Source organism: Lissotriton helveticus, chromosome 4_1 (genome assembly GCF_964261635.1).
Source record: "Lissotriton helveticus chromosome 4_1, aLisHel1.1, whole genome shotgun sequence".
Taxonomy (NCBI): domain Eukaryota; kingdom Metazoa; phylum Chordata; class Amphibia; order Caudata; family Salamandridae; genus Lissotriton; species Lissotriton helveticus.
In genome coordinates this window covers 1,684,518,138-1,684,539,737 of record NC_136063.1, presented here as the reverse complement: position 1 = coordinate 1,684,539,737, position 21,600 = coordinate 1,684,518,138, and the positions used below count along the sequence as shown (strand labels likewise).

Sequence of the window (21,600 nt, the reverse complement as noted above, 5' to 3'; positions counted from 1 at the left end):
AGAGAGTACTATTCAGATATAGGCAAGAATAGTTAACTTGAACTGTGGACCGACCGTTATGGATAACAAATGCTACTACAGGCAGCTACAACAAAGGTCTGAGAACCGGATGGTTCTTAAAATAACAAAAATGAAAAATGTATGAGTACAGGATACAGCCTTTCATATCTTTCACACACACACGCACACACACACACGTACATAAATATTTACTATCCTACCTTCCGTCCCTGCTGGTACATCCGCTTTGCTTTCTTTAAAAGAAAAGAAAAAAGAAAGAAAATTATGCTGAATAAGCCTATGGCAGACAAGCAGTAGATTTAGTGAAGACTATTTTAGCATGATGGATGTAATGGCAAAGGAATATAAACTCTACAAACAATGCAATAATAACAACACTGATTCTGACAAGAGAGCAGCAAGCACCGCAGCGACAGAGTTCATAACCAAGTGGAAGTGAAGGATATGGTTAAAATAATAGCAAATCCTTCCCTTACATGTCAGATGAGAATAAACGCTACTAAAGTGTCCGCTGCAAACAAAATATAGCTTTTGTTGATGCAAACAATGAAACAGATCTGAACGCATTGCAATATTCTAATGAGAACACCACAACAAGAGCTGCTATAGGAATGACTTACAAATATCACATGCTGTGGTAGGGTCCATGGCGCACAGAGATGTATGACATGTTGTGTTTTCACTTTTGTCTGCACCAAGACAAAATGGCAGTCTGACATGTGCTTCATGAGAGGTCCCTTAGGGTGTAACAATTAGTGCTGCAGCCCTCATGGACCCTTTTTAATACCACAGGCCCCAAGTAACAGGGTACAATTTTCCAGGGACTTAAAGAGGGTGCTAAAGGTTTTGTCAATTGGGGGACCAATTGCACATTTTTGGGAAAGAGTTCTGGCACTGGGGACCTGGTTAGGAGAAACTCAGTGCACTTTCAGTCGAAATCACATCATGTACCAGGCAAAAAGTGGGTGTGACCATGTGAAAAAGGGTCACTTTCCTACAAACATCATACATAGTATGCACTGGTTCTTAATTATAAAAAGTCCACATTTGTAAAGCGCACAATCACCCGTAAGGGTCTCTAGGCGCTGGGGGGCCGTCGGGAAGATTATGCGAGCTATTGCCCAGAGTCACATGGTGCTGGGCTAACCTGCCGCCGGAGCCGGGGATCGAACCGTGGTCCCCAGATTCCAGCGTCAGTCGCCCTGGCCGCGGCGCCACACCTCTAACAGTAGTGTGCTGTTGAACAAGTTATTTACCTTAGGTAATGCATTTTCTGGTAGAGACTATTTAGCTGAAGATTCCTTACCTAAGAATTGTCCCCAGGCATTAGACTGCATTTGGCAGTTTTCGAGCAGAATTCCTGAGCGCTGGTAGGTGGTGTTGATCGGCTCGGTGTTATCACCATTGGCCGCACCGCAAGTGACATGCATGGTCCCTCTATAGTTTTTCCACACCAGACACGCGGAGTCACGAAGAAGGTTGATGTACTGTTGTGCAGTGCCAAGGGCCTCAGAAGGGTAACCCTACACAGAAATCTTCTTTAGAAGGGTGAGGCGGAGCAAAGAAGGTAGGTAAAGGTGATCTCCTGGCCTACGTGAAGCGGCGTCACAACCTTTGAAAGGAAGGAGGCATGTATGCGCATCTTCCTTACACAACTTTCTACCCAGAGAGCACTTGCCGTTCGCTGAAACTCCTGACCGATATGTCCCAAAAAAATAGCAGTTTTGATGGCGAGAAGGTAAATTGTGGAGTTGAGCAGGGGCTTGTAGGCGTGTAGCAACATCAAGATCAAATTAGGATCCCACTGGGACAAGATAAATGGTCTTGGAGGGAACACATGTTGAGGTTCTAATCACACCAGTTGGCCCAGCAACCACAAGAAAGCTGATATGGCTGAAAAATAGTCTTAAACAGTACCCAGAGCAGAGCCCAGTTGAGCCAGAAAGAAAACAAATAATAAAACTTGGGAGAGGGAGCAGAAAGAGGGTCAATATTCTTGACCCTCTTTCGGTTTGTCCCAACAGTGGGCATCTTGGTGGAAGGATGCCTGGATAAAATCAACCATTTCAGGAGGAAGGTTGAAACCTGTCAAATGTCACTGCTCAGTCTCCACACATGAAGGCTGAGGGTATACCGGCTCGATGAGAGAGACTGCCCTGCTGCTGTGACTGAAGAACGTCCTTAAGGGTCAGCCTGGTCGGAGGACTGATGCCACTCTCTGTGCTCATTTTGAAGCCACAAGAAGGACTTGGGCCTGGTCGTACCCGAACTTCTTGAGAATTCTGGCCAGGAGTGGAATCAGAGGGAAGGCATACAGGAGGCCTACACTCCACTCAAGACGAAAAGCGTCTGAGACAAAACTCCAGTGTGCGGAACTGCTGACATGGCGACGGCACGCATGGCGACGGCACGCATATCTAACCAAGATTCTTCCCAATTGCGTGAGATCTTGCACCACCTCCAGATGGAAATGCCATTAATGATCTACTAAGTATCGATAGCCAGGTTCGTCCGCTCTGGTGTTCAGAGATCCCACCAGGTGTTGCACCCAGAAGTAAATGCCATGACATTTCAGCCATGTCCAGAGAACCAGAGGCTCTTGACAAAGGGTGCACGAGTCCACCCTACTTTGTTTGTTGCAGTACCACATGGCAGTGGTTTTGTTTGTGAACACCTACCTTCCCTTGATCAAAGGAAGAAAGGCTTTAAATGGCAAGTTGAAGTGGAGCCTGGACTCCACCGGAAACCTGAGTCCTCTGATCTCCATTTCCCCCAGGTGGCCACCCCTGCCCAGGAGTGACGCATCTCTCGCTACAGTGAGCTCTGGTTGGGGAAGGGAGAGGGGTTCCCTCTGACCACATCGCAGTTAATCATCTACCATTGTATGTCTTTTGCAGTTCCCTCAGATATTTGGCCCAGGTCAGAGAGATTCCCCGATGCTGCGCTCTCTGGGACTTCAGGTCCCACTGTTGAGCCTGCATATGCCACAGCCTCAGTCTCCCCAAAATCAAGGATAGAGGCTGAAACATCTGAATCATAGTCCGAATATTCTTGACTCAACCTTTGGGAGAATAGGCCCAAACTGCACAGCTCTGACGAAGGGGAGCGTCGGAGAGGGAGTCAGGTGTGATGACTTCGGCACATTTATAGTGAAACCCAGCAACAGCAGGAGTTCTACTGGAATCTAGACGTGGCAGGCAACTGCTTGGGGCGAGCCCACCTTTAACAACCTATTGTTGAGGTAGGAAAAGACTAGAACCCCTGACATCCGTAGATGTACTGCAACCACCACCATCATCTTGGTGAACACTTGGGGTGCTGGTAAGGCTAAAGGGAAGTGCAGCAAACGGAAAGTGCTGTGGGAAGGCAAAACAGGGATGTTCAAATAGGAGTTCTACAAGACCAATGCTACCTGCCTCCAGGGCAGACAGGACCTGAGATAAGGTGGGCATCTTGAATTACTTTTCAGGAAGAAGTAGAGAAGGCACTAGATTTTAATCAAATGGAGGCCTCTATTCTTTTTGGGCACTAGAAAGTAGCAGAACTGGCTACCACAACCTACTTCTGGTGCCGGCACCCACTCTGTCTAATAGGGCCAACATTTCCTGAAAGAGCAAAGAGAGACGGTCCTCTGTCAGCCGGTGGTAAGTGGGTGGCAGGGTGGGGTGGGGAGGGTTCCAGAAAAGGAATTGAGTAACCCCTCTGGACTATTTGTAAAACCCACTTGACCGATTATGGACTGCGAGTGGGGCAGATGATAGCATATCCTGCCTCCTACTGTGTGCCTGTGCTGGTACAGGGTAAAATAAAGGGGGTTTTGAGGCTTCAGCTGCTGGACTGGCCCGAACACTGGCTGGTTGTCCAATGGGGTCTGTGGAAGCCAGGTCTGTGGCCACGAAAAGGCTTCAAAGCCTACTGGCAATTGGTGGCTGGGCAGGAAAGTTTGTTATTGGTAAGCCATGGAAGGGGAGAAAGGCAGATTGGGGTTGGCAGGGGCCATGGAGAGACCCAAAGGCCTGGCCGTAGCTCTGCGGTTTTTGAAGTGCTCAAGAGCGGAGTCTGCCTTTTCCAAAAAGCCTAGAGCCACCAGAGGGCATGAGGGAACTTCGGACATCCTCCGAAAAGCCTGAGGTTATCAACTAGGCACTCCAGAGGGGTCAGGCTGCCTAAATAGGTGCAGACCTCATAGAACTCAAGTTTGGTGGGGTTGTTCCAGCTCTGGGAAACTAATGGTGGTGTAGAACTGATCCAGGCACATGCTCTACGGAGGAGCGAGACATAGAGCAGTGTTGTCGTTGCCACGCCTCGTCCGATGAGTTGGACAGGCACGGAGAAGTCAATCCAACAATTAAGACGAGGACGATGATCACCAGGAGCATCTGTGGGAGCAGTCCCAGGATTTTAAGTGTGACCAGGATGGAGAGCGCCACAGGCTCGTCAGGCGGTGAGGAGTTTCAAGTAACGTTCTCTCAGCACATTCAAGCTTATAGCATAGCAGTTCTCACAGTCGTGGTCTCGCTCGGAGCACCACCAACAAACCAAGTGTGAGTCTGTCACAAACATCTCCCAGCGACAGGCACCACTGGGTGCAAAGCCTTTTAGTTTATTGGCGAAATCCCCCACATAGCAGATAAAAAAAAAAAAAAAAAATGCTCAAAAATATCTTCCACTGGGAGGAGCCAAGATGGCGAACGGGACGGATGTCTGAGCTCCCGGCTCCGTAAGCCGCCTACCTTGAGCGGAATATCCTGACTTTACTCCTGGCTCACACCGTGTTTAACTGCTGAAACGACGATGCAGAAGCCGTCTGCTTTCTGTTGAGACCTCTGCAGTCTGAATTGGTGCAGGATTTACTGATTTTGTCGATCTCCGGAGCTGCCCGGGTGGCTGTGCTGATCACTCCCACTGGACGCCATGATACCGAGCTGTTGAGACGAGCGGGGGAGGTGCCGTTGCCCACGGGACAGTTGCGATCTCGGCACTGACTTTTCATTTTTCTCCCGATGCGGAGTGCCTCACTTTGACCGAGGTGGGTCTCTATATGATTGGAGCTCCAGCGCGGCGCTTCCCCCCGCTCTGCTTCTTCTCGCCTGGGCATCCCCCATTCTGGGGCGAATCTCGGTTGCGCGACACTCGTCTTGGTAATAAGGGCATGGTGATTTTCGTGCGGTATAACCCCTTGCTGTGGGCTGCTTAATCGCCGGAGGTTTAACGCCCGCCTCCCCGGACAGTGAGATCGCCCCCATCCTCCCTCTCGTCCTTGCGGATTGCCTGAGTGGCGGCAATGGCGCCTGCCTTTCATGACGAAACGACGGCTGCCCCGCCATCTTTGTCGCGCGCGGCCCGGTCTGTTACTGGGCTGGAGGCGGACCCCGGGGCATCGCCGCTCGCTGCAGACCGGCTGCTGATTCTGGACACCCTGACTTATAGGGATATCCTGCTCGCCTTGGCGGACTTGGGGACAACATGGAGGCGTAACGTCCAGGTGCTGGCGGAGAAGTTCGAAGGTGCTTTCTCTTGTGTGACGCGGCCGGGACAGGCTGACCCCCTACCACCTCTGACACTGTCTGGGACTGATACACGGTTGCAATATGTGAGGGCGGAGATGTGCAGTGTCCCGGACGATAATGTTGCTCGTTCTCTCCTCGGTGAGGCTTTGGCTACAATGTTGCCCCCCACATTGGTGACTGTGACTCCTTCCCTACAATGGCTCTATTCCTGTGCTACGATGTTACCGCCCAAGCACGTGGGGGATGTTTCTTTTGGCGACGCTACACTGTTTCCCTTCTTGCTGGATATCAAGACTTCAACCGGGGCGGTGCAACCATGGTTTACAGAGCCGTCAGTGCAGCGACTGTCTTTCCTACAGATTTGCTGCCCGCAGGCTCCGTTACTTTTGTATCTTACTTTGCAATGCCTGTCTGCCCTGATTCTGATACTACCTTGGGACAGTGAGACTGAATGTGCTTGGCGGAATCCTTCTTGCCCTGTGATGACTCGATTCTGCCGAGGGCGGCCATCTTGCTCCTTTGTTCTATCTGTGGTGGGCTCTGACCGGGAGCCATGGTTGGGCGGGCATTTACGATCAGGCCAGGGCTAGGAGTCTCTATGCTCTGAACTGTGTTGGACTGTCTGGTGGAGTCTCGGACTTTGGCGCTTCCTCTGCATGTGCTACAGTAATATCCCTTCCCATCTCGTTTTGTGATTCAAGCTTATTGTGATTATTCACGTATGGGGTGGAGGAGTACAATGATGGTTGGGGAGTTTCGGGGACATTAGATTTGGCCCTCCTCCGGTAATAATAGATCTATACTTGCTGGGGATTGGGGTTGGAATGTTGTACGTACTGACTGCATGTATCATATGTATGATGTAGATTGTTTCCTCCGTCTGTCCCTATTATTGCTAGTGGTAGATATGCTTTACAGTCATGGCGTCCTTTGAGATATTGTGGCCTTTGTCACTGGCACAGTTGGCACCATATACTGGCTACCCTGATGAATCGCGGGCTATCGGCTCCGCCGCGTTCTCTTTGGTTCCTGTCTCCTGATCATGGCAGTTTAGTGTGGCGTGGGGGCTGTTTGTTTAGGGTAGCGTCCATCTTGCTCTCCTTTGTCTGCGTCCTTATTAAGGTGGCCATTTTGTCCCTTTGTTCCGACTGGGGCGGGCTTCTGCTGGGCGTCATGGTGTGGTGGTCGCTCGCGACCTGATTAGCGCTGACGATCTCCGGGGGTCCACCTTAATTAGACTAGCTGGTACGACATTGAACTCTGCCGCCTCTCTGGCGTATGTAATGGTTGTAGCTCCCCACATTTGTTCTGCTAATAATGTCTATCCTGTATATTCGCACATGGGGCGGGACTGTGAGTATCCTGCTATTGCCCGTATGGACGGGGTGATCATTCCGGTACTGACTTGGTAACCCGGCTATATCTGATTCAATTCTCCTTTTGGAAGTGTACTTCTCGATATTATTGTTTCATTCGGTAAAGGGGGCTATGCATGGCTGGGAGACCGGGAGTCTTATTGGTGTTTGGGCTCCTCCCCCGTTTCCGTTTCCTTTCCTTTCTCTTTTGGGAGTGGTAGAATAGCTTGTTCTTTTCTTCCTCCCGATGCTTCAAGTGTGAACATCTTTCTTTTCTTACCTTTTCTTCTTTCTCTTCTTTTCTAATTCTATATTTCGGGTTCTTTACTGGGCGACAGGCACTTTGCCGGGGGGGGGTAGGCCGTAGCCTCCGGATTGTTGTAGGGTGGGGGGGTAGATTTAGTTTTTCTCTTTTAGTTTCTATGGGCCTTATTTCTCTAATTTCTGCGCTTTCTTGCTGTGGTTTCTGTTCTGGGTCTGCAATAGGGGTTAGTTGGGAATGGGTGGCGCTGAGGGTGGTGCGTGAAAGTCGACTGAAGCTACTGTTGATTGTATGGTACTGCCATATTGACGGGATGTTCTTTCCAATGTTGTTCTTATTGATGCCACCCGCTCATGTTATGTAACTACTGTCCGGACTCAGTTCTTCTTGACTCTATTCTTTACTGATTTATATTTCACTCGAAACTTTAGAAATGTAACCTTCGATGCTCCTTCTCCTTGGCGGCATAACTCCATTCAATGTAACTGTTACCGATTGCTGTTATCCTGCCTGATGCCGCTGTAGAACCACATTGCTCGCACCTGTGCTTAAAAGTACCGTGGCCGGCCTGATGGTTGTAGGCCCGTATTTGTTCTCTTTTCGTGCACAATAAAGGTTTTCAAAAAAAAAAAAAAAAAAAAAAAAAAAAAATATATCTTCCACAAAACATCAAAAAAAGCTGAGTCAAAAAGGGGCTTGTAGTAGGCCAACCAGATCTGTGCTGACTGGCGTGAAAAGAATGGATACCCTCGCACAAGGGCGGCTCCTATATAGCTACCGCGTACATCATTTATGGCACGGGCAAAGCCGATGTGGACTCGATCCACGCCACCCACTGGCATGCGGGGGCACTGATCAAGAATTTCCAGATGCAGTCGGACGAGTGGGGATAGTTTTATGGTAACAAATCTGGGCTAGAAATCCATCAGATACCCGTATTACAGATTCCGATTCTACCTTTTACATTAATTTCTTTCAAGTTTCTGACAGAGTTGTTGTGTTTATAAGTGTTTATGCAGAGAAATCTAAAATTCCTCACTGGCTACTACTTCTGAAAGCAAAATCCTACAAATATCCCAATCATTTCAATCAATTCCCCTAAAAAGGAGGTATTTCATGGCTCACATGGCATACAACATTAATACACTTTTACCCTGCCTGTCATAGAAAGTACCAAAAATGGCAAACAGCTACTCTATCTCTTGAGCAACAAACATTCACAAAGCTGAAAAAATAATTTTTCTCAAACAGAACAGGATTTTTATCCCACACATTACCAAATCCAATTGGAATACACAATTTAGTTGATGGAGTAGTAACAGAATGCAAAAAATTAAGAACAAAATAATTAATGTAATGATTTGATCTATCCACTCCTGAAATAATCAAGCTTACCTTCGGCTTGTGCAACCGTTTTCTTTTCCACTAAGGATAAAGCAAATAAACACATGACTCTTCATGCAATAATAATACAACACTGTCAGCAGTTTTTTTTAAATATAAACATACACCAGCATTGGTGGATTAGTAACCAAGATAGAAGTAAAATGGTAGGGGTGGTCACAAGAATAGACGTTAAGAACATTCGGTGGCCTTAGTATACAACTCAGAGAGTGTGTTACCAAAGTCAGAGCAGGATAAAGGCTACTACGAACAGGTGCACTGAACAAGAAGGTGCAGGACGGAAGCAGTGTAAACCCTACTACTTAAGATGTTAATTAATTTAAGAATACAAATCTAGTTCAAGAGACCTCTTAATTACAAAGTTGCAAACATATAATCTGCCTCACAGGAATCAGTAATGAATATGCTACTTACCAGTATGCATCTGTTCTTGGCATGTAGGGCTGCTAACATTCATATCTTTTGCATAGATCGCCGCCTAGTGTTGGGTCCGGATGATCGCACATTGTTGTCCTGGAAGAGTCTTCGAAGTATCCTGAGATAGGTGGCTCCTCCCCTGGACTACAGTGCGCATGGGCATCGGCTCCATCCCCAGATTGTTTTTAGCCATTGTGGCAGAAGATGGAGTGAAAAGTGTAAAGGATGTCCATGCTAATGATTGAATACAAGAGTATATCTGCAGCTGCGACAGGCACCGGGGAGGAGGGTGGGCGATATGAATGTTAGCAGCCCTACATGCCAAGAACAGATGCATACTGGTAAGTAGCATATTCAGTTCGAGGCATGTGGGCTGCTAAATTCATATCTTTTGCATAGAATACATAGCAGTCCCTCCATTAGCGGCGGTTGCCCGTGCCAGCTGCAGAAACCTGAAAGAGTGTCTTGAGAACAGCCTGTCCCACAGCAGCTTGCTGCTTGGAATGCACATCAACACAGTAGTGTTTGGTAAAGGTATGTGGTGTAACCCACGTGGCTGCTCTGCAAATGTCTTCTAAAGGAATGTTCCCCAGGAAAGCCATGGATGCCCCCAATTTGCGTGTGGAGTGCGCTCTTGGGGGTATTGTTAAAGTACGCTTTGCTTTTTGATAACAGATTTGAATGCACTTAACAATCCACCTGGCTATTCCTGCTTTGGAAATAGGGTTGCCTTTGTGCTGTGGTGAGAAGGCAACAAAAAGTTGTTTTGTTTTCCTAAAGTGTTGTGTTCTGTCAATGTAGTACATCAACGCTCTCCTAACATCCAATGTATGGAGCATTCTTTCCGCTACTGTTTGTGGGTTTTGAAAGAATGCGGGCAGGTCAATAGTTTGGTTGAGATGAAACTGTGACACCACCTTCGGAAGGAATTTGGGGTTAGTGCGTAGTACTACCCTATTTGGATGAATTTGTATGAATGGCTCTTGGATTGTGAGCGCTTGCAGCTCACTGACACGTCTCAGTGACGTAATAGCAATCAGAAAAGCCACTTTCCATGTGAGGAATTGTAGTTCGCACGAGTGCAGTGGCTCAAAAGGTGGGCCCATCAGCCTGGTGAGGACCACATTGAGGTTCCACACCGGAGCTGGTGGTGTCCTTGGGGGAATGACTCGTTTCAGACCCTCTAGGAAGGCTTTAATGGCAGGCACCCTGAAGACAGAGAGATGCTGCCTGTTCTGAAGATAAGCCGCTATGGCGGATAGATGTATTCGAATGGAAGTGTACGCTAGATTGCACTTGTAAAGATGTAACAGATAGCAGATGATGTTAGGTATAGATGCATCTAGCGGGTTTATGTTATTGGCTGTACAGTGAATGACGAAACGCTTCCATTTTGCGGCATAGCATGCTCTGGTAGTGGGCTTTCTTGCCTCTTTGATGATGTCCATGCATTCCGGAGGTAAGTGAAGGTAGCCAAACTCTAGGACTTCAGGAGCCAGATCGCCAGGTTGAGCTGTTGCGGATCTGGATGCTGAATGTCGCCATGGTTCTGCGTCAAGAGCCTGGGTGTTAGCCGCAGCCTTTGATGCGGCACCACTGAGAGTTCCAGAAACGTGGTGTACCATGGTTGGCGTGCCCACGTTGGAGCAACTAGGATGAGTGTCATCGAGTGCTGCCATAGTTTTCTTGCCACCAGCGGTATGAGAGGTGCTGGGGGAAAAGCGTACGCAAATTTGCCTGACCAGTTCATCCATATCGCATTCCCCTGCGACTGTGGGTGAGGGAACCTGGCGGCAAAGTGTTGGCATTTTGCGTTTTCCTTTGTGGCAAACAGGTCTATCTCTGGTTGCCCCCACTGCTGGAAGTATGGGTGGAGTACTGATGGATGTAACTCCCACTCGTGCATTTGATGGCTGTATCTGCTGAGCAGATCCGCCATCTGATTGTCCTTGCCCGGGAGGTGTTCTGCCATGAGGAAAATGTTCCTCTGAATGGCCCACTTCCACATGCTCTGAGCCAGATGAGACAGCTGTGGCGAGTGGGTGCCTCCCTGCTTTTGAATGTAGTACATCGCTGTCATGTTGTCCGTCCGGACTAACACTACCTTGTTGCACAGATGTACATTGAAGGACTTGAGCGCCATGAAGATTGCCATCAGTTCTAGATAGTTGATGTGCATCTTCTGTTGCTGCGTCGTCCATAGTCCCTGCACCGTGTAATTGAGCACATGAGCTCCCCATCCGTGGAGAGATGCGTCCGTTGTCAAGATAATCTGTGGCACTGGCTCCTGGAACGGTCGGCCCTTGCAAAGGTTGTGTGGATTCCACCAATGCAGAGAGTTGTATGCCCGACCGGTAACCAACACTAGGTCTGTCAGTTGTCCCCGAGCCTGTGTCCACTGATTTGCTAAACATTCTTGGAGCGGACGCATGTGCAACCTTGCGTGAGGGACTATGAAGATGCAGGAGGCCATCATGCCTACCAACTGCATGAACACTCTCGCTGGAAGGGAGTGTTGCGGTCTGAACTTTTGGATCAGAGACTGGATGCTGTCTATCCTGACCTTGTTTGGCTGAGCCATAGCAGTCAGGGTATTGATTGTTGCACCCAGAAACTGCCGCACATGTGCTGGTTGAAGGTGCGATTTTGGGTAGTTCAGCGAGAAGCCTAGGCTGTGAAGGAGGTGAATGGTGGTCGACATGTCCGCGGCGCACTGGTGTTCCGACTTCGCTTGAACGAGCCAGTCGTCCAGGTAGGGGTAGACATGTATGTTCTGCCTCCTGAGATGCGCCGCTACCGTCGCCAGACACTTGGTTAACACTCTGGGGGCGGTGGTCACTCCGAAGGGTAGGACTTTGAACTGATAATGCCTGCCTTGGATGATGAACCTGAGATACTTTCTGTGGGACGGGTGTAGTGGTATGTGGAAATAAGCATCCTTGAGGTCTAAGGTTGCTAGGAAGTCCCCTTGTTTCAGCAAGGGAAGAATCTGTTGCAGTGTAAGCATATGGAAACGTTCTGACAGAATATACAGGTTGAGGGGGCGCAGATCTAGAATGGGTCTGAGGGATCCGTCCTTCTTTGGAATAAGGAAGTACAGGGAATAGACTCCTGTGCCTTCCTCTTCCACCGGCACGAGCTCGATTGCGCCTTTCTGCAGCATCACCACTACTTCTTGCTGCAATAAGTGCAAGTGCTCTGCGGACATAGGACGTTGCCTTGGTGGAATGTTGGGTGGAGTGGACGTTAACTCTAGACAATAACCGTACTGGATAAGTTGCCGCACCCACCTGTCTGTGGTGATGTTTGTCCAGACTGGCAGGAACTGCTGGAGTCTCCCCCCGACAGGTGTTAAATGGTCGGGGGGCAGTGACAGAGAGTCACTGTTTGTTTGGGGCAGAGGAACGGTTGTTGTTGTTGCCTCTGCCACGTCCCCTGGTGCTGTTTCCTCGATAACCCCCCTTATTCTGCTTGGGGTACGAGGACTGTGCTCCACCTTTAGTGAACTGTGTTGACCCATCTGTCCTCGGGTAACACCACGTGCACCTGAGCGACGAAAAGTGTTTCCCCGGAACTGTTGTGACTGAAGGGCCCCAATAGACTTCGCTGTTTCGTTGTCTTTTTTAATTTTTTCGAGGGTGGTGTTAACATCAGGACCAAACAATCTATCAGGATTGACGGGCTGGTTCAGTATGGTTGTTTGAATGTCTGGTTTAAACCCTGATATGCGTAGCCACGCTTGTCGCCTTAGCATAACGCTAGTGTTAACTGCCCTAGCTGCTGTGTCTGCTGCATCAAGTGCACACTTTATTGCTGCGTTGGAGATGAGTTTTCCCTCTTCTATGAGCAGTTTAGTACCCTCCTGAAACTGCGTAGGCAGGTGTTGAACAAGTTGCTCTAGGGTGTCGTAATGCGCCCTGTCGTAACGTGCCAATAGCGCCTGTGTGTTGGCTATGCGCCAGAAATTGGCAGCTTGCGCAGCTACTCTTTTGCCCCCTGCCTCAAGCACTTTAGACTCCTTGTCTGGGGGAGGAGCTTCACCCGTCGTCTGTGAGTTCGCACGTTTGCGGGCATTGGCGACCACAAGAGAGTCAAGAGGCAACTGCCCCCGAATATATGCTGGGTCTGCAGGTGCTGGCCTGTATTTCTTCTCTATGCGTGGGTTGACCACTCTCGCTCTAGTTGGCTCCTTAAAGATTTCCGCAGTCATGTTTAAGGACACCCTTGAGCATAGGAAGTGTTTTTACTGTTCTTTCCGATACAGAAAAAGTGTCAAATAGAAAATCCTCCTCCACTGGGTCAGCATGCATGTCGACGTCATGATTAGCAGCTGCCCGTTCGATAAGTGCATGAAATCCTGCAGCATCCTCTGTTGGTGATGCACATGCACTGAAAAACTGTGGGTCCTGCCCCAACTGCTGGTGTCCCTGGTCACCTGTGTCATCATATGCATCCTGTTGTGCATCAGGGTCATTGATGGGGAAATTGAACTGGTCATCTTGGTCCCCTTCCTCTCCCCCAGAGTGGTCAGGGGAAGGTGTTGGACTCCTCCTAGGCGGAGGCAGGAGAGGTTCAACTAGGCTAGGAATGTCCTGTGCAAGCCTTTTCTTCTTAAGTGGAATAACATAGGAATCCACTGGTTGGGAAGTGATTTTCCGCTTATAAAGGGTCAACTTGCCCGTGTCCGCGTCGATGTAACGCTCAGATTCGTCCCCCGAGTCGTGTTGTCGACCCAAAATCACACCTGACGATGAAGATTCTGATGTCTTCGGTGCCGGCTTTGGTGCAAAGGCTTTGGGAGTCTCCTTTGGTGGCAGAATGTATAGAAGCTTGGCAGCAGGCTTCTTAGGGACGTCCATCGGCTTCGGTGGCGCCGGCGCGGGAGCCGACGGCGCCAAGGCCTTCTCACGAATTCTCTGCAGTGAACCTGCAATGTGAGATGCGCCACTCACTAAGGCACTTGGCGCCGACGAGGCGGTCGCCGATGGTCCTTGGCCTCCGACGTTCTGTGGTTCCTTAGGAGGCTTAGACGTCGATGCCGCCTTAGACACGGAGTCCTTGGACTTATAAGTAGAACCTCCGCTCTTGGATGCGAGGGACTTCGCAGACTCCTCCAACGGTGCCCCTGTCGGCACCGGATGTTTGTCAACGACTTTAGTGGACTTCGTTGGTGCCGACCCGGTCGACCCCTGACGGATGACCTTCTTAGAGGTGGCGTCCCCCACCGATGACTTCGGCGCTGTCGAGTCGACAGTCTTCCTCGACTTCTGTGGGCCGGAGGTCAACGGAGCCGATGATGCAGTAGGCTTTTGCGTTTTGGATGGAACGTCCGCCATCTTAGGTGCACTCGAATCCGGCAGTTTCGGTTTCGATTTTGCGACGGCCATTTTAGGTGCTGTGGATACCGAAGGTTTCGGTTTCGGTTTCGATATGGGCTTCGTAGCCGCCGCAGATATGTCCGTGGCCGGGCCTGAAGGCGGGGCCGTGGCTTGCGGTGCAGGGTCTTGGGTAAGGCCGAGTGGCGAACCCGTGACCTGAGCCTGATCTGTGTAACTTTCGGGGCATAGCTCATCCCCTGAGCTGTCTTCCGCGGCCCCATAAACTTCTTCGTCGTCCCCTACCTCGTCGATGTATTCAAGGTCTTGGTCCAAGACCCCGTCGCTCTCTTCGGGATGATCGGCTCCGACCTCCGACGCGGGCGGTGAGATCTGAAGAGGATGGCGTAGGCTCTCCTCTTCCTGGTCGTCGAAGATGTTGTCGGGGGCTGGGGCCGCTCGCTGGGCCTCAAGGCGCACTGCGCGCCGAAGCTTGAGCGTCTGCTTTGACCTGAACTTGGAGCAGGCCATGCAGTTCTCCTCGTTATGGTCGGGCGAGAGACATTTATTACAGACCGGGTGTACGTCGATATGTGGGTACTTGGACCCACAGACGGGACAGTATTTAAAGGGGCTCCGGTCCATGTTGAAAAGTCGTGGTCTTGCTGCGATGAGGAGGCCTCGATTTCCGGAGAGTAAATTCGACTCCGCAGATCCAGACTCCAAGAGACGGGAGAAACTCGAGACCGTACGCAAAACAATACCGACGTAACGAAGGCCTTTTGGCCTTAAAGAGTAACTTTTTTCTCGGGTCCGACAGAGAGACGTCGAGACCGCATCCGAACCCAATGGCGGAAAAAAACTATCTGGGGATGGAGCCGATGCCCATGCGCACTGTAGTCCAGGGGAGGAGCCACCTATCTCAGGATACTTCGAAGACTCTTCCAGGACAACAACGTGCGATCATCCGGACCCAACACTAGGCGGCGATCTATGCAAAAGATATGAATTTAGCAGCCCACATGCCTCGAACCAGAACATTATGGAAACATCAATGTTGCAAAAAAATCAGAAGGAAAATAATTTCCAAGTACTAACCTTCCACCAACAGTTTCAATATTAGTTTTCAGTCAAATTGCAAGCACAGAGTATTTTCTCCTGGGCCAGTTACACTGTCCACCTGCAAATTCATGGCATAGTGACTGTAGGTACGCCTTCTATGCTATTGGGGTACACTGTGGAGTATGATAGACATTTCTTTCAATAATATCCACAGTGTATCAGACAGTGAAAGGTGGTGCAACATAGGTTGAGTAGGCATTTAATGACTGATACAGCCCTGGGCAGGAGGCTAAAATGCCCGTTTAGCAGAAGGTGATCTAGCTATGGTTATTGCAATGGTACCTTAACGGAAAGGAGCATTTTTATGCCATTGAAATAGAGTGGGCCAGTATTATCTACTTCAAAATTGTGTATGATTACCAAAGGGGGCTTCACACAAAATAACTATACAGATACGTACAATGAGCCAGAACTGCTTTACACATCATTTCTCTGCACATGTGCATGACACTAATATTGAAAGGAGCAGAGACATATGCGCTCACATCAACTTGTTGAATATTACAGGACAGTGCAAAGGCTATCTTTGAGAACTAGATCAGCACTGGCAGAATGGGATTGTGCTTAGCTTGGAAATTCGGAGCAGCATGTATAGGTAACAAGGAATGATGTACTCTACAAATCAAAGCAGCAGTGTATCAGCCGCATCTTTGTGGCCAAATGTGTAGAACAAAGACCTACATCTTATATACTGCATACAAGCATTGAAGAGTTTATGTTCACTACTACTGTGAAGCCCAAACCCCCAAGAGGTTCAACCAAATTCCAGATCTTTGCAGGGATGGTACATTTTCTGGATAAAAGGGACAATACAACAGGAATATTTCTTATTCTCCCTTGGCAATTGATTGATTGATTATGAATGTTCTACACCTTTTCCTGAGCTACCCACAGCTTCAGAACAGATCCAAGGGTGACTTTGTAAAACATGTATGATGTGGTTTTGTCCAGTATCACGACACATTAGTGGCTGCTCTAGGCCTGGAAATTAGTTCATGGACTGTGCCAGTTTAGGTCATGGGGCTACTTTGCAATTTCTCTAGGTGGCATTCCAAGCGGATACCCCAGGGCAGGGCCTGAAATCAGTACAAAAGTCATCTTGAAGCAAGTTGTGGTTTTTAGGCTGTGTGGACAAATCAGGTGCTCCCTCATATCAGGCACGGAAAGCACCTCAGACAGCAGTTAGTAGGAGTGGATACCAGGTCATATAGGTAATCTGTGTCTTCGGGTAAATTAAATGGCCACAATCTAAAACTGCTCTGTGTGGTCACTAAACAGCTGTGTGAGCACCTGGAAGAGTTTTGAGCAGCCTCCCCTGTTGGGGTGGGATTGAGGACATTGCAGCCCACAGCCGGGCGGCGAGGGCTACCATTGGAAGATGAGGCTTGTGACAAGTCGGGCCTGTCTGGGCAGGGATCAGAGCCTACACAGAAGGTAGAGCCTGCCGCTGCAACCTTCGATGTGTTGACTTCCCAGAGAGGTGCGAGGGTCCTTCGATGGAACGTTTTCAGGATCAATGGCCCCCACATTGATGTCCCCCAGAGGCTCCCTCATTTCGGTTTGTCATTGAGCAGGATCACAGGGCACTGGGGCAGCACCCCCCCCTGCCCACAGCTCAGACCAGTGATTGCAAAACTCCTTATTTTATATGTATACAGACGGTATACTCAAATTCGCCAAGCTTCAAGATATTATTGTGCACTAATCACAGATCATCACAATCTTTCCGGATTATACTAGGATGGCAGTCATTTCAAGTGGCTAAGCAGCATCTCAGGGAACTCGATATTCATTACATGCTCTTATAACTGGCGAAGCTGAAGGTCCTGTACCAATCGCAGACATTATTCTTTGAAACGCAGGCGAAACCTCACAGAGAATAACATTACGGTTTTGGCCAGAGGTCTGTTCGATCACTATGCAGCACAAGGTGGGCCATTGGCGCCTATCACCATAGCCACTGCAGAACCCGTAATACCATTGTCACATGGAACGCTCTATTGGGGCGTACTTCATCAATAGCGTTGCACCTCCTATCACCTGAGACACTGTGTGAATCCCTGAAACCCAGATTAAGGAGGGGGTGGGGGGAGGGGGCTTGGCATTAGTTATTGCAGAGAGTTGCAGCTGCTTAAGACGCGTGACTTGGTGGACCTCAAAACTCAAATAACAGCATTGGACGAGCAGTCGTGAGGCAGATGGACAGGTGGCACGTAGACAACTGGGTCTCTTACAGGTACAATACCAACATGTCATGCTAGACGAGGCTAAAAAATCCTGGCAGGTGGCTCAAAGTTGCATTTATCAATAGGGACGATAAATCAGTAAAAATGCTCGATAGAATATGTCAGAGTGTTCTCCATGCCCCCCCCCTTACCCCTCAAATTCAGGACTCATCTGGCACATTGCTCACAGATCCTCAGAAGACAGCACGCAGCTCTGCTAAGGGTGCATGTGCTAGGAATTAGGTCCTATCCCAGGAGCAGGTTGTACATTTTGTACATGCCCTCCCCTCAAGATTCTTTCTACAACTGACAGTCACTAAACAGCGCCATTACTGGGATTTAACACTGGGAATGCCCCAGGTCCCAATGGGTTCCCATGCAAGTTTGATAAATCTCATATGCCCAAACTGCAGCAGTACACTCTGCAGTCCGGGCCGCCATCCTTCCACCCGATTTGTGAAGGACTTCCCGCTTTCAAAACATGTTGGGTGTCGCACTGAGCTGAACTTTGCTGCGGACTAATAGGGTTAAATTAAGGCCACAAATCCCAATCCCAGCAGGGAATGTTCAGCCTTCCCTCTTCTGGAGCGTGGTAAACGGAGTAGCATGCAGGGCACCCCGCTTTCAAAACACGCTGGGAGGCTTAGTGAGCTAAACTCAGTGAGCTGAGCTGAGCTGCTGACTAATAGGGTTAACTTAGGTTACAAATCCAAATCCCAGTAGGGCGAGCTCAGCCTTTCAGCTTCTTAAGATTAGTGAACCGAGTAGCATAGATTTGGAAACAGTGGTACGCATTATTTACAGCTCTGAGAAAAGCTTCAAGTCCAGAAACGCTACAGAATGGTGTGTCAAATGTAAAACAGGTAGGAATCTGATGACACCTGTGATGGCGGGAGGAATCACAACTGGACATAATTTCTGAGATATGTGCCAAGTCACAAATGGCACATAATTGTGCTTTTCAACATTATCGACTGATATCTGCTGCTAATGTATCAAAAATGATCCTCATTGCCAACTTTTGGCGTACGTTTTTAAATGAATCTCGTTACAAATATTTTGCTAAACTATTTAGCGTAGCTCTGTCTGGTTAAAAAATGATCCTCAGTCAATATTTTATATGAAAAGACACTTTAAAATGTAAGTATACATTTAAAAACGTAACTTTTACAATTGGAAACCTGTAGTGAATGCAAGAAGGGGTACATGGAGGAACCGCTTGTGAAAAGAACAACAGAAACACAATTCCGCTAGTTAAAAGGATATTCGGTAATTCTACTTTTCTACTCTATAATTCTATGAATAGTAAAATCTTTGGATTTGGTACAATGTTTAAAACATGCATTACCTTCCCTTGAATTTCTTTTTTCTGACAACGTTAGAATTAGACGTGTTACATTCATTAGTAAGTACTAAACAAGCACGTGATTGATGATCAGGCATCTTTCTTAGGTAAGAAAAAAAACCTAAATAAATAAATACCTGTATCAGCCGAAAGTAGAACAGCATTCTCCAGTTATTTAACGGGAATGATTAAAGGCGCTAACGTTTTAAATGGGGTCGAGGTCAACAATATGACTTTCATCCACTCCATTATTCAATCAGGAATAAAATGGCCACTGAAAATAACTGAACTGCACAAGATCCTGACAGTGTTTATGTACCTTGCTCTTTGGATTCTTCCGACTGGTCTTCTGCTTTGGTTGTAATTGTGGATATTCTGTCATTGTACCGCACCTTATCATCTTTCAAGGTTTTGAAAACCTGCCAACAGCAGAGAAGAAAATATGATTTTAAGACTGCAGGATTAGCTTAATTCCACTACTGGCACTGTTGTGCAAATGTACTTTTGCACGCCAGATTTTATAATCCTACATTATACAACATGAATCACAGCACACACCTTTCCCATGCTTTAGGAAAATGTAATAAGCCAAGCATTATATGAAATACTCTGAATGCCTTCACAAACTGATGTCTACAATTTTCTGAACAATAAAGCATCTTAATACGATATTCATTATTTGGAAAAACAATTAGTAGTAGCACATACAAACTTGCACCTGCTAATTAAAGTAGATCCACATACAGCACATAAAACAAAGAGCAAACCCGAGACAATCGTTCCTAAACATAAAATGTTAATGTTTTCTAAAAAAAAAAAAAAAAAAAAGTAGTTTTGAGCAAATAAAGCCATTTGGTTCTAGTTCATTACCTACATGCTCACTACAGTTCAAACCTATCAACAAGAACGACTAACATGAGATGGCAGGGGGTTATACAGTGTAGACTTAATTGTTAAGAAGACCAAAACGAGAGTGGAGTGTGAAAAGAGGCCTAGAACAAGAACGACTAACATGAGATGGCAGGGGGTTATACAGTGTAGACTTAATTGTTAAGAAGACCAAAACGAGAGTGGAGTGTGAAAAGAGGCCTATGGCATAGAATTAGTGTGTAGATAATTATTTTATTGATGGGCACAAGGTTCCCGGTGTAATCCAGAAAACCTTTGAAAGACTCCTGTCGGGGATGGAAAAAAGATAAAGTTAATTTTATGGTGACACAATTACTACAGTCCCAAGGTTCCTGCCAATTATCACCTAAAATGTTATTTCAAACTTCTGCGGGCCAGCAAAACACAACCAGAAACACAATATGCAGCACCCCCTGCATTGTGTGAATGCACATGTGCTCCTTGGCCAGTCTTGTCTAGAAAAAGGAGTAATGTCTATTGGTGTTGTGGCCACAGGCTGTGCGATCAGCAGGAGGGAGTTGGGATTAGTGAAAGGGCTATGAACGGGCTATGAACGAACAGTAACAAAGGCATCAGAAAGGTAACTCTTACGTCCCGATTCTCCCATTCTCAACTTTGCAACTAGATTGCAAAGCAACTGAACATAAGAAAAGAAGGTAGAGAAGGAAGCACTGATAGTTTAGGCAAATAGATTATGCCTAACCAGAGCTCCAAGGTTTCCCAATCCCATGTATGAGTAGCTTATCCAGTCCAAGACTTCTTAACCTTCTGCATTTGTAATCCAGCAGATTACTTTATCAATGCAGGCTTACAAACGCCAGAACATAAATAAAAATCTGAAATGGATAAGCTCGTCACACAAGCAATAGCAGAAACTTAAAGCGCTGCAGAATTTCCAGAATAATCTTAGAATACAATGCAGATAGTAGATATTAGTGGTACTGATGGTATGCAACTAGAAGATTTGACACTGGCACCTGTTCAGCTGACATCAATGCTGACAAAATTCACAAACAGTTGGTGTGTATAACCCAGAACCTTAGTTCGATCAAGGTGAAAACACACAACATGCCTGACGAGGTTGTGAAGAGTCAATTTGGACACCAAGGCATGCAGGCAAGGAAGAATGTTGCAAGTACAACCTCCTCATTCAAATGAAATTCGGACAACCTTTAAAACGAGGGAGGGGGAGGGGAAGGGGGGTGGGGGGAGTGGCTCCACAGGATGAACATAATCCAGTAGAATACCTACTGCGGCTCAAACGGATATCCATTCACTTAAGTGGCTGACCAATGATATAGTTATCAAGAAGTAATACTGATAGAAGCTACAGGTGACTTATGCCCACCTGCTCAGGTTAAGTATCCATCAATGGTGGGGACAGGCTTAGATCTCATGAGTCCATGGAGCAACTGTTCAGAGGAAACAGAGGACTCTACCTGATCAGATGTCTTTTGATGACATGGTCCTACAGGACTCCTGAGACATCTTTTAATAGGCCTGAATGACAGTCAGGTCAGTCTTGAAGGAATCTATTTGCACCCTACTTTCAACCAGGATACCCAGGAGAGCTATAACTTCATCCATAAAGTAAGCACATGTACTCAGGTTAGTCGCCAATGACGAATGGCAGAATATCAGCCATATGCTTGTGCATGAAGTGTGATGAAGTACTTCCTAGTAGCCACCAATATATCCAGGTTGTCTGCAAGAGG

At 47.7% G+C, this 21,600-nt stretch overlaps 1 protein-coding gene across 2 annotated transcripts in view; it reads right to left on the bottom strand.

Annotated features, from left to right (window-relative positions):
* AIFM1 (apoptosis inducing factor mitochondria associated 1) overlaps positions 1–21,600 on the bottom strand; it is a 216,433-nt gene that overhangs the window by 147,959 nt on the left and 46,874 nt on the right. For both annotated transcript variants that reach the window (XM_078688364.1, XM_078688363.1), the window contains exons 3-5: positions 19,296–19,395; positions 8,544–8,573; positions 222–254 (exon numbers count right to left, since the gene is read on the bottom strand). In XM_078688364.1, coding sequence (XP_078544490.1) covers positions 222–254; positions 8,544–8,573; positions 19,296–19,395 — 163 coding nt within the window. The remainder of the gene's footprint in view (positions 1–221; positions 255–8,543; positions 8,574–19,295; positions 19,396–21,600) is intronic.